This window comes from Gymnogyps californianus, chromosome 2 (assembly GCF_018139145.2).
Source record: "Gymnogyps californianus isolate 813 chromosome 2, ASM1813914v2, whole genome shotgun sequence".
Lineage (NCBI taxonomy): Eukaryota > Metazoa > Chordata > Aves > Accipitriformes > Cathartidae > Gymnogyps > Gymnogyps californianus.
The window spans coordinates 61,542,640-61,556,725 of record NC_059472.1 but is presented as its reverse complement, the minus strand read 5'-3'; the positions used below and the strand labels follow the sequence as shown (position 1 = coordinate 61,556,725).

At 36.2% G+C, this 14,086-nt stretch overlaps 1 protein-coding gene across 1 annotated transcript in view; it reads right to left on the bottom strand.

Annotated features, from left to right (window-relative positions):
* The window catches only part of DOK6 (docking protein 6), a 259,109-nt gene that overhangs the window by 86,585 nt on the left and 158,438 nt on the right, over positions 1-14,086 (bottom strand). Inside the window, exon 5 of the mRNA XM_050891718.1 lies at positions 10,364-10,553. Coding sequence (XP_050747675.1) covers positions 10,364-10,553 — 190 coding nt within the window. The remainder of the gene's footprint in view (positions 1-10,363; positions 10,554-14,086) is intronic.

The following is a 14,086-nucleotide window of genomic DNA, read 5'->3' as shown; positions in this document are numbered from 1 at the left end:
TTCAGGAAAATAAAATCTCTCCTGTCATTCATCCCAAAATGTTGTTTTCAAAAAGTGTATCAGGGATCATTTAAAGTATCATTTTAAAGGAGGGATATTTTCCAAGTTGGACAGAGAATTAAAAAAAAGTAGTAAAAAAATGTGAAAAACTGCTTTGTTGCACTGGTTCAAGCAAGCCATGCGAGTACAATGTTATATTTGACTTTTTGGCCACTGACAGGATAATCAAGTAGATGAAGCATCTTGGTGAATTATAGCACTGTACTGAATTTTCTTCCAAAAAGTCAGAAAGATCAAACGATGTTTGGAGCCGCTGAGATTGAGGGATTCCATTAGATGCTGCCTCTCCCTCCCCTCTTTCTAATAAGATGGAAGCTTTTTAGAAAATATGTGACAAATGACTACTCACAGCAGAAATAAATCACACACCACAGAGTACAGCATTATTAATAGTGCAATAATAGTAATAACTTACTGTGATAGCAAAGAAGTACTATTAGGAGGGACACAGTAGCTAATAGTATTTCCTCTAACAGGGGCTAAGGGACAAACCTTCCTTCGGTACCTTATAAATAAGCGGAAGATTAAAGGAGCCTGCGGGACCAGTCAAACACACCTCAAAAATAGCCTGACTTTTCCAGAATGCTACTGAGCCGGTACCGCCTGTAAAGTGCTCTCCATCTCCCCTCTGTGAAAATATTTTGATAGTTCTTTAGTTATTTAAATAAGAGAAGACACTTAGTTGCAATAAAAGACTTGAGGGGGGCCTAATGTATGATAATGCTAGGAGTGCTGTGACATGGTTTTCAATTATTAGGCTTTTTTTCTCCTCAGAAAAGTGCTTTGTGAAAACCAAAACTGAAATTTAGCACATAGATTTGTATTCAATCAGCATTTATCATCACTATCTAAAAAATTAAAGGAATTACGAATGGTCAATTTGATAGTTCTTTCAGGTCTTCCTATTTAGTTATATACCCATTTTGGGAAGAACACATTTTATATTATTTTATATGTGTCTATAAACATATTTGTGTGTGTGTGTGTGTATTTGTCATAGTAGCAAATGTTCACAAAAAGTAGCTTGGATTTCATTAAGAGTGCAGCTGTTGAGAAGTGGTCTTCACCACTATATTGGAGTTTTTTAGCATGTTTCAAAGGTTTGAACCAAAATATCCTAGGTATTCTCTGGTTTGTATGGACATAAAATTAAAAAAAAAATTAACACAAAAAGCAAATAAATGCAAACTCCCCATTAATTTACGTTCAATATTATTATCTTGGGTTTTTTTACCTATAGCTTTTTACAGAAGAGCAGAATTTGTTTTTCTAATTAATGACATAATTAATAATTAAGGGATGAAAATATTCATTACCTTCATGATTATTGATTGATTTTTGCAAACAAAATTTGTAAAAAACTACAGCAATAGAAAAAAAAAATTGAAAAGTCAATAACCTCTACAGTTACTCACACACTCCCACACAGTCATGGGTGCACTGAGATCACATATATAAGTATGTTTGAAAATGTGTATATACAATATACATATATATAAAGCTCTGTTGGTAATGGCATTCAGCTTACTAATGAAAAGCCAGAATACAGCTACTGAAAAAAAGAATCACCATGGAGATTTCCACACTAGAGTTTCTGCTCTCACACTATTACTATATCCAGAATATAGAAGTATTTCTGGAACTACTATACATCTGTGAATCACAGTAAAGGCCCAAACCACTCTATTGACCTCTTTTTGAAGCAAAGAAGTTACTGGGTACCCTCATCCTCCAGAAAAGCTACATCTTCGTAAAATTAAACAAAAAGATGCCAATAGGTATTTTATAAGTGAGTTTATTATTTGTGAGAACAATGAACTAACACTATCTGAAAGAACGGGGGAAGTAGGCAGATATTAGGCAGACCTTCCAAGACCAGCCTGCTAAAGCAGCTTTCTCAGCTGACGAGTAGTGACCGGCAGTCATGCTATACTCAACTTGATTCCACTATAATCAAGTGCCAAGACTGAGAGAAAAATAAAACTTTCATTGCAATTTTTCACGTGACATACAAGAGACAACTGTTCAGACACTAAAATGACCTTTAGAATAAACCTATGTGCCAGCTGAAGCAGAGGAACCACAGCTCCTGACAACAAATGAAGCCCACAAACATTTAAAATCATGCCCCTTTATACTTCTGCAATGCTCCATGTGTGTACGTGCAAGCGTGGGTTTGCACAGGTTCCTACATATTCATGAACAAGGCTCTTCTGTTGTGCAAATTCCAGCCTTTGCATTTTGATTACTTCCTTCTATGTTTGTACAGTACACAGCCGCAGCATAGAGGATATTTCAAACCTCCTCCTCAATCGATGATACTACATTCATAAGCTTTGGAGAAAAGGAGGATTTATTTGTGCTTAGCATTCTTGCTGGCTAGATGGTTCTCTGTGCAAAATGTGGCCTTCTGGATTGCCCTTTCTGAAGTGTTTAACACTATTCTACTGTCTGTATAGATAATTAGGCGCCCAGTTTCAGTTTTTTTGATTAGCTCATGCAAATAGGCTTGCTGGGGGAGAGATGCAACAGTATTTAAGTGCTAAAATAGACACTCTGGCTCTTATTGTAAATGGTATCTATACAAAAAATGAAGAACATGATGAAATTTATTAACATTTTGTATATATGAGTTTCTGAGTTTTGCTGTTGTTTTTTTTTAAATAGGGCTTTTTTATTGTTTTACTTTTCAAAATCTGAGATATTTCTGTCCTCCTGTATTTTGAGGTAGAAGGTTAGATGTTATTATGACTCTTGGAGAGAAAAGGACCTGTTGCTGGGGCACCTCAAGTTATTCAGAACTGCCATATGAGATTAATTATTGCTATTGCTCACTGTAGAATTCAAAGGTTAAAATATAGATTTGAAACAATAAGTGAGTCCTACTGTGATTAAGAATGTATGAATTATTTTGTCTGCTTCTTCTCCACTCATATATTACACAGCAATAATCTCGTTAGTCATATTCAGCATCAAGAATATTAAACTAACAATGCATGCTTACAGCAGAGCATATGTATTAAAAAGGGACAATTAGAATATGGTAAATAAATAACAAATCTTCTGGGCTCAAGCGTGGATGTAAAGCCATTTGAAAGCAAAACGGCAGCTGGTCTCAAAATATTTTAAAACAAGCCCTATTTTGATTATGACATACAACCGTGTTACGAAGGGAGAAGGCAAATTGTGCACTTCAACTGAAAGGTACAGTGCATGTTATCTCAGGATCATCAGAAAGAACATAACATGCTGTCTGTTAATACATTAGGCAAACACAATACAATTCTTACTGATTTCATTAAAAATCTTTGTAACATTTGATACTAATGATACTGGATATCTAGTGATCAGCTGAAAACTCATGCTGCGCCCTCTGGGTTGTAAAATATGCAAATACGAGCAACTTCTATAGATACCACAGAGATTATAGCTTTCCTTCTGTGTTGTATGTCATTTGTGTTAACTGGACGAACTTTAGGTGACTGTTTTTCTAACTGCATATGTTTCATTCAGTACAAATTCATAAGGAAATTTACTGGTTAGGCAATGGTGAATTAATGAATTAGTGAAGTGCTCATTCCTATCAATTTAGTATTTATAAATTTGTTCATTACTATGCTACATAACTTCATCTGTGGAGCTTGCTGCTCTGTCCTAGGAGTCACTGACTTCTCAATCTATTTGCAATAAAATTACAGCTTATTAAAGGTAACTTTATTCTTTCCATATATTGTGTTTTTTGAGATGCCATTGTTTTTCTCATCACAATTAGAGCTTTCACAGCAAAGTGGAATGGCTCAGGCATTCTTTGTCAGTTGGAGAAAATCTTTTGTAGGTGTGTATATCACGGCTGAAATTTCAAAACAGGGACTAAAAAAAAGCAGAACACTTTAGAAGGTACAATAGAAATTTAGGATAAAGAAGCTTGTATATAATCCCTTCTTCTCTCTGTTTGTCATATTCAGTTATACTGTGGAGAATTTCATTGTTATGTGAGTTTTGGTGGAACTTGCTCTGACTTACCAATGCTAGAGCAGTCTGGGAGGAGCCTTGGCAGAAAGAAAACATAATGAGCACTTTATAAATCACGTACAACGAGCTATATTAGTTTCCGCTAGTAAAAGAGTTCTTAGATCAGGTACCATGTTCAAAACCAGAGTGAGTCCTGTAGATGAGTTAAACACACAACTCCTTTTTAAGTAGGGTTTAAGTGAATCAGATGACTAACATCATAGAACTTATTCCAGGTCAAGAATTTGGCAGAAGGCAAATTGAGAGTCGGAATGAAGATGGAATGGAAAAAAAGCAGGAATGGAACTACAGTTACAACATATTACAGTATAGCCTTGGCACTGCTAAATACCAGGAACTAATTAAACCTTTTCAGTGGTAAAAATGCCACTTTTCCTAAAATTAGAGCTATGTCATTACTGAAAAAAATAAGGGGAGGATACATACAAGAGATTCCTGTTTCTTTTTTAAAGTTATTTTCAGGTTTTAGCAATACATACCACTTGGGGAAAGAATATGAGAAAGAAGTGAAGAGGCAGTGAGAAAACAGATAAAACAAAAACACAGAAAATTCACATTATGGGTAATTAGGCTTTTTGAAAATATTATAAAGGTGTAAAAGAAGAAAACGATCCTAAAAAACTTAACTATTAAGTGTGGGATACTGGGAGCTCTCAGCAAACGTTTATGTGAAATGATAAATCTATTTATTGCAGCTGCACATGAGTGCTCATACTGCTGCTCAACCCAAAGTGACTTACAAATTCTATGACAAGCTTATGATTTATAATGTTATTTAGAATGATTTATAATATATGATTTATAATTGTCTGATAAACCTATGATAAACTGAATCCACAATTTAAATAATCCACCAGCAATCAGGAATTGAAGGCTTCTCTTCAGGGAGGTAGAGACCTGAGTTGATACATACATGAGCGTATGAAGTCCCAGAACAACTGTCTCATGAGGCACATACATAAGGGGCCTCTCCCCACATAAGGGAAAAAGAGGATGTTTCCTGTAACTTAACTTTAAGGGTTGACTAATACATTTCACATTAACACCAAAAATTGCCACAGAGGACTGACAGACAAATGAAAGATTTCAGTCAGATGTAGTGCCTGAAGCAAACACTGAACTTTCTGCTTCAGATAACCCTAGCATCTGTGTATCATCTACCACTGAGAAAATGAGTATGTCAGTCTTGGGTCACATAAAGGGAAAAAAAATCCTGAGAAATTCTCATGTCACCACTCTGCAATGCTTGAGCTTATATTTTTCTCAACCAAAGAAACAGATTCCAGATCTTAGAAGTGACAGAGAATACCACATTTCATTAGATTTTCTCTGATGAAGAAAAAAACAAAATCAAAGGCAAAAAAGAAGGAATAGTTTAGTGTGGTTCAATGGGTCTCTGTCGTGGTTTAACCCCAGCCGGCAACTAAGCACCATGCAGCTGCTCGCTCACTGCCCCCCTCCGAATGGGATGGGGGGGAGAATCGAAAAAAAGTAAAACTCGTGAGTTGAGATAAAGACAGTTTAATAGGACAGAAAAGGAAGGGAAAATAATAATAATAATAATAGAATATACAAAACAAGTGATACACAACACAGTTGCTCACCACCTGCTGACCAGTGCCCAGCCAATACCCAAGCCACGGTGTTCCCCAGCCAGCTTCCCCAGTTTATATACTGGGCATGACATCATATGGTATGGAATACCCCTTTGGCTCGTTTGGGTCAGCTGTCCTGGCTGTGTCCCCTCCCAGCTTCTTGTGCACTCCCAGCCTCTGCTGGCAGGGCAGTATGAGAAGCTGAAAAGTCCTTGACTTAGCGTAAACACTGCTTAGCACCAACTAAAACATCAGTGTGTTATCAACTTTATTCTCGTCCTAAATCCAAAACACACTACTATACCAGCTACTAGAAAGAAAATTAACTCTATCCTAGCCGAAACCAGGACAGTCTCTCTGAATGCACAGCGTGAATAAACTTGGAAATACTTGAAATTGTTTAAATTTCAACATCCTGTCTAAAAAATAGAAGAAAATATATTTCAGAAAAAGGACCGTGTCATGGATTTGTAGCTCCTGTTCTCAAAACTCCAGGAACAAACCTATTGCCTCCACCTCTCTACTCAGCTGGAAACTTACAGTATTTGACAGTTTGGCTGGGGCTTCCACAGCCCATCCCCTTATTGTATTTTCTCACTGTGTTTAACTTGACTTCAGCTTGACTTTGGCTTTTTTTTTGGATACTTCTGGCCAGTACGTAAAATACTTGACCAGACAGCCTCCATACATAGAAAATAGCGTTTAATGTAAATGGCAGAATTGCAGTAAAGCAAAAGGAAGAACATTTCAAAAGGAACAAAGAGTCCATATGTGTTTATTTTTCTCAGTGCCTCAATTCTGAGTTCTTAGGAGTCTCCTCTTATGCTCCTAGAAAGGTGCCTCAACCAGCTTGTTTTGCTAAAAGGAAAGCTTGGACAACTGCCTTTTGCAGTTTCCAGGGAGTGAATTTTAAACATTGCTTATGGCCTTTGTTATGGATTGTTTGTTTTACATCATCAGCAAAACGAATCCTGTAACTTTGGCAGGAGTCTGAAAACAGTCTCTTCACACCTGATCTGGGCTATGAGATATTTCATCCGTACCTGTTTTACTACTTTTCTGGCATGTTTCTTGGATTGCATGTAATTAATGCAATCCAGTGCAAATTTACAGTACCTTCACCTGGACAGTTAGGTGGGCAGTTGCATGAGGAGCACACTTCTCATTTTGAGGGGCTTAAAATCAGAGACAGTCAGGAACTAACACCCATGTACATGCAGCAGCAGTTCCAAAAGTTGAAGAGAAATAAGTGCAGTTGTGCAGATCAACTGCATTCTTAGGCACAGTGTCTCCAACATATCCAATACCCAAAATAATGAGAATGAGGTGTCTGAACACATTATACATGTCCATAAATTAAGGAAATCCTGTTGACTCATTGATGATTCAACATTAAAACTCCCCGAGCCAATCCGAAGCTGGTCAGGTGGAAAGCCTAGCTCTTGGAAAAGTAAATGCTAGGCTCCTACCTCAGGTGCTCTGAATTACTGTGGGATCCATCCACTGTGTTAGATGCACAGTATTAATGAGTACAAAGCTATTGTAGTCCCTAATGGAGTTGTGAATTACTATTTTCTGATTGATAGATAGATTGCATGGGATTAGCTCTAATCAGGTACTTTAAATAATGAGAATCTCTCCATCTAGCATCGAACTAAGCCACACAAAACTGTGCTTCCCTCCAAATCTCAGCAGAGGTTTGATAGGGAGGAGCACAAATTAAGTAAATCACTGTGCAAGAAATATTTACTTTCATTGGTTCACTAAATAATGAAAAATAAGGATGGGTCTAACTTCAAAGGTAGTGCAGAGATACATATTTACAAATTCCAACTCAGTGCAAAACTAAACAGAAAAATCTGGCAGTTTAAAAGAATCTGTGTTCATTCATCCCATTTTTTAGACATCCTCCAAATTGTGTAGTTACATTTCATTAGAGTTTAGTTTTATACATCCGAGTTCATATTCTATTTAAACGCAAAGCAATATATTAAAAGATAAATTTAATTCTCTGAAAGCTTAATTTTGATCCATTTATTTATCATAGTATCTCTTTGTGAATATGTCCATTTATTTTAATGGGAGGGATTTATTTTCTCAAACAAAGTAATACCAAAATTGAGGATGGATAATAAATATATAAAACTGAGCTCTTAATGTTCATGCAGACCTCATACACATATACTGCATAGCTACTAAAACTCAGTAAAAAATAAGAACCTATTTAAAAATATTTCCTTTAAAGCAATTGTCTACATTTAATATTTAAGCCTTAGGGAAAAATTAAAGCAACAACACTTTTACTGCATAACATTCTCATAAAACATAGAGGAGCACTTCACTTCTGATAAGACAGCATGCATCAGGAATTTACTGTATTAAGGTACTAGCAGATCAAGGGACAAAGAAAATCATGTTCAGAAAGATGAGAAAGATGCTGATTAAAAAATAAAAATAAAAACCCAAGCAAATCAACAACAGATTTTAAAATGAGCATTAGTGTTGCACTATATAGTCTTCAGACGTTATTGAAGATACTTTTTCTAGTCCTATTTTTTACCTCTACATTTTTCTGCCAGTCTAAATCTAGTCCTTATGTATTTCCAAATCAGACAGATAAAGCACTCCCAAGCAAGCAAAAGGGAGGAATCAGATCAAAGACAATAAAGCATGACAGATAAAGGCAGAGCTAGCTCATAATAATAAAAGGCAGGAAAACAATCCACTTTTCATCAGATTGCATGGTCCATGGATTATAGGGGAAGATGATATTCAGATATTAGTATGGAATTAAAATACTGTAGGAGGCTTGAAAAAGCAGAGGGATAAAACTCCCATTTTAGTTGAATATATACAATCACTATATATAGTTTGTTAGTACTGATGCGCCATAGATAAAAACAGAGCAGTACAGAAAGCAACTATCTTGTAAAAAAAGGAATTTCACTATGATATAGAATGACTTTTTTATAATAAAAACACCGTAGAGAATGACACATCTATATTTTGAGACATGTATAAGAAATCAACTTCAAGGGATTAATCTGAATTAGTTTTAGCAGCTTAATTTTAGTTAATGACGATTCCCATTTCCAAAGATAGTTTCCTTCAGAATCAATTAAAAGTGGGTCTACTCACAGACAGATACACTACTCTGAATAAGCAAACATTAGTAAGTCTTCAATCATTACCTTTTTATGCAAAAATAACCCCTTCCCTTTCAATAAAATGAATACTTGCAAATACAAATTTAGCCAAAGAGTCAGATGAGTGGGATATTCACAAAGAAGGAGATAAAGCTAAATCCCAGGGTTTTTGTTTCTTTGCTTGCTTGCTTGCTTGTTGGGTTTTCCCCAGAATAATATGGTGGGTTTCAGGCATTGTTTTTGGCATTTTATTGCTTTCTGGTATTGTGTAAGTATGCTGCTTGAACTAGTTTCACATGAGGTAGTTTGAGGCCTAGGGGAAGGAATGATTTAGCAAATTATTCTTGCTAAAATTGTATACGTGAATGAGCCCCACAGCTTAATTATTGAAATTAAATTGAAACATGGGTCATCTGTTGCTAATTTTTAGTAAAACAATATTAACTAAAAAAAAGTAATGATGGCTTTATGATTTTTAATGGTGAAGTCATCACAGAAAAGTAGCAGAGCACTAAAATGCTCTGGTGACATCAGTCCGGATACACAAAGTTACAAGTTAAGTGGTAACTCCCATCTATAAGAAACTGCAGAGGAATTTTGGTCATTACCTCCTTAGGCTGTAGGGTCCATTTGATTCATGTATTTGTTTGTGATCACCAACTGTACTTTCGTGAATATTTGTTAATGATATTGAATAAGTACACATTGAAATGCATATAAAGATTTTTAACAAGGCAGTGTGGCTAACCCAAGAGTGTATAGACACCTGTAATTTCACAGATTGCTTCAGAAAATTCAGGCTCCGCATAAGGGAGTATGACAAACTTAGAAAAGTCTAGAACCATAAAATACAAGATTAAACATCACCACAGACAGAGATAAATGCAGAATTATTTTTGCGCAGAAACGCAGAAAAGGCAGCGCACAAGATACGAAATGCATTAAAAAGATATGAAAAAGAGGCAAAACAGAGCTCCATGGACATTTAAAACTGATCTGAGGATGGAAATGGCAATGAGGATTAATACGCAGGCAGAAAAAAGAGCTAGCCTTTTTATGGGTTCACAATGTTCTCTGTACTCCTGCTTGTAATTATACTCTAGAGTGGCAATCAGTCATCAGGAACATCCAAAAAGTGTAATATCTACTGTAAGGGAAGTTATTCCATTCATACTGTGTGATGAGTCTTTTCCATGATCCAGAATTAATTTCATCTACATCAAAAGTACTCAAATTATACCACACTAGTGTTTAAGCACAGTGAGACTCATAAACCTTAAGAATGACAATTCAACCGCAGTTAAATAAAAGTCAGAGGAAGCTTAAGCTCATTTTAAATATAAGATATATTAACGTTTATTTCGAACACTGGGTTGAATATATTTAAAAATAATATTCAACAAATGGAAGTCTATGGAGAGACTATGTACTCCGTCTTTCTTTATAATGAGAGGCTAATCTAACTTATCAGACTGTTTCTCAAAAATCACTGCTTATTTCTTCTTCTTGCTGCTTCTCCTTAGCTCTTACCTTCCAGACTCAAAAGTGAACCATGTTGAGTCACGTCCGTATCTCCTCAAAGAGCTCAGAGGCCACATGACCAGCTTGACCTTGGCATTGTGGATGTCCCAGAGATAGATGTTTTCATGTGTGATCTGCATTGTACATTCCCCATAGATATCTAAATTTGGTGTAGGCATAAGATATACATTGAATCGTTCTGGAAAAAAAAACACAGAATAAGGCATCGCCAGTTAAAGCAAGATTTTATATGGGGGGCGGGGGGGAAGTCTTTAGTTACTGATGGTTCAGAAATCAAGGACAAATTTCTAGCCTTGAACAGAGGTGAGGATCCACTGATGTCAAAGAAGCCTTGCTAGTGTACATGAGAGGAGTAAGAGGAGAATCGTCTTCATTTCATTTTCATTATAAATAATGCAACAGCCTGAAACACCTTTCACAGATGATCTGCATAGTCCTCTTTGACGTATGTCCCCAGCAACTTAACTGAAGTCCTTTATCCTCACATTAAGGTCCATGACTCTTTGCAAATCAAAATTCACAATGACTTGAACTCTGACAGACTCCTCTCTCTCCAACTATACGTATCTTGGCAAAACATGTATGTACAACCATTGTCCCTTAGAAAAACTGTCCTTGAAATCGCAAAGCCAGGTTTACTTACTGAAGCTTGTTAATTACATTCTTTGTGTTCAGTTTCTATTTATTTGCCGAAGTCATTATCATTTGTCCAATTAATAACATTTTTAAACATCTGTTGCTTTCTTGAAAAATCTGATTCAACATGATATATTATTATGGCCATGACATCTATTGCTATCAGCTGCACTTCTATTGCAAAGTGCACTCATTGCAGTAAGAGGTCAAGGGCATCAGCAATTTTCTGAAGTGACTGAATTGCATGTGATTTAACAAGCAATGCAAAAACTATCCTTATAAAAAAAGGAAAAAAGGAAAAAACCAAGATGACATAAAACACCATTAACTCATATGGAAGGAAGTAAACCACAGTAATAGCAAGAGAATTTTAAATAAAAATGCAATTTTCTTTGAAGAATAATTAATGTTTCTATGAGTTGCTTCTACAAAGAATGAAAAACTCAGTTAAATTTCAGGTTTTACAGTTGGAAGTGCTAGCCTATATTTTAACTCTAAAGGCACTGAAATCTTAGGGCTTAATAGCATAATATGGCAGAGTGCAGCTGATTCACAACTTCCTCTCACAATTTTCTTTCATTTTTCAAATAGGATAGAAATGCAAAATGTCAATGCTACCGCACTGAAGGGTGTTGACAAAAAAGGTAAGAATGATTTAAAGTATGAGCATGAGCAATGCTCATTCAATAAACAGTACTGGGAAAATGTACTTTAGAGGGACACCTGATAGGAAAATTGTCTCCATTTACTTGATAAATGAATGACAGTTTGGTGTGGAACATTTTTAATCCACCATTTGCACTGAATTTTCTCATGGTGTCCTCATAAGAATTAGGCAGGAATTTAAAGTAATCAGAAGAAGAATAAAGTGAGAGAAATTTATCATAACAGTCAAAATTAGATGCAGCTTCCCATTGTGTTTGACATTCAATATCACAGACGTTATGTCTCCATTTTTTAAACATTTGAGATATGTATACTTTTCTGACAAATCAGTGAAAATACTGCAAATAAGTGAGTTAATATAACATAGGTTAGAAGTGTGTGTGTAAGTATGTGTGTGCGTGTGTGTGTGAATAAAGTAGCAAAAGTTTGGCTGAGGAATTAATGGAAGCAGGGAACTGCTGGGTGAGCAGTAAGAATTGCCGTCCTGCATAGCTATAAGTAAACTTGTCATCCCCAATGTTATTCTGTTTCAGTCAATTTAATTTTGTCCTATTAATGACTCCCCAATTGATTCATTCAGTCTCATAGCCATTCAACCTCTTCTCCCAGGCTCTCGTTCTCATTAATCACACTAATGGGTGTTTGCCGTAAAAGTTTAATTTTATGACTAAAGTCCCAAGTGTGAAACTCCTAATGTTTTGCAAAAGTCTTCTGACACACAGCACAAATAGATTAGCAGGTGCTGCTGAGATCACTGCAAAGAATTTCCCTCAATCCTCAGAGGAGTGCACTGGATACAGGTCTAACCTAACGTCTACTAAAGTAAATGGAAGGACTCACACATGGGCGTATGGGTCAATAACCGCATTGGGAAGGGAATGGTAGAGAACAAGGTAACTTATACCTTGCAATGGAATTATATTTTTTTTATATATATATGCGCCCTTTTTCAGTATCCGTATGTCGTTGTGATGGTCATGCAAAAATGCCTAGGAGCTACGCAGGTGTGCTTTTATCATGTATCAGACTCCAGTTTTGCATTGTCATGCTGTTACCTATTGTCACTTACCTCCTCTATTTGAAAGAAAGATGCGGATGACTGACACATCAGCCAGTTCTCTTTTACATTACATGAAATCACACAATGTGTCTATGGGGGAAGGGGGCTACTATATGAGAATGGAAATCTTTCCCTTTCCCTGTCTTCACTGACAGAGTGCCTCAGACAGCAGAGAAAATGCAAAGGTACAATTATTTTCTGAAGTAAACATTAAACTGTTGTGTTGAAGGCACAGAATATTTCAACTTGGTTTAGAAGTTACCACGATACTCATGAAATGCTCAACTTGTCTGAAGTGTTTGAGGATGTTATTGCATGAAGGGTATTCAGGACATATGGTATCCTCAAACTGTCAGGAGACATTTGCTGACTTTGCAAGGGAGGTCAGTGTCTAAGGTGAGGTGTCATGGATTAAAGAAAGTATGTCTGATTAAACTGAACATCAGCTGCAGGGCAAAATGTAGCACCCTTGGAATTTACTCAAATTGGCAAGAAAAGCAAGTGTACAAACATACGTGCTGGAGAAGACTGAGTATGGATATATTTGCTTTTGAACAAAAACTAATACTTTTGAGTAGTGGAAGATTGAGGACATGGAAAGGTGTGGATACTATTAAATGATTTTACGAATTAAAATGCAGGGTCCAATTTTTCCATTTCAGAAAATATTTGAACAGGTATCTATGTAATGGTAATACAATCATTCAGTTTTTAGAGGTAAATTTTGTCCTTAAACTCATCCAGGCAAGAACAAACATTCACAGGCTAGATTTGGGAATCCCAGCTGAATTCTGTCACCAGATCTTCTGAGTCACATTGAATAGGATATTCAGCTTCTCTGTGGGTCAGGCACCATCTGCATATGAGTGGGATATGATAATAACAGTTCATTGAGTAGTAAGATTAAATATATAGAAGTTAATGGGGGAACCAGAAAATAGGGAGATGGAAGAAACCAAACAAGTAGATGCTATCCTGTTAGACAAGACAAGGCTGAGACCGAGCAGGTGCAATTCCTCAGCATTCAGCATCACTATCCTCCTCCCTCTAAAACTGGTGAGAGCAAAGTTCAGGGAGTGGAGGAGCCAGAATGAGAAAAAAATGCTGATATATTGCCACATTTATTGTTCCACTCTTTTCAATGTAACTGCTCTTTCCCATCTCCTTGAATAAGCAGAGCAATGCTTCATCATACACTTCGTGCATATAAAGGTGTTTAGCATTTGGGCTTTGGCAAGAATATGACCTTTAATAACGTTTTCCAGAGCACAGGAGCATAAGAGTCTTTGTTAAAATGAGCATATTGACTGAGACGGAGACTTGGCAGCAACTCTGAAATGCTCTCAGCC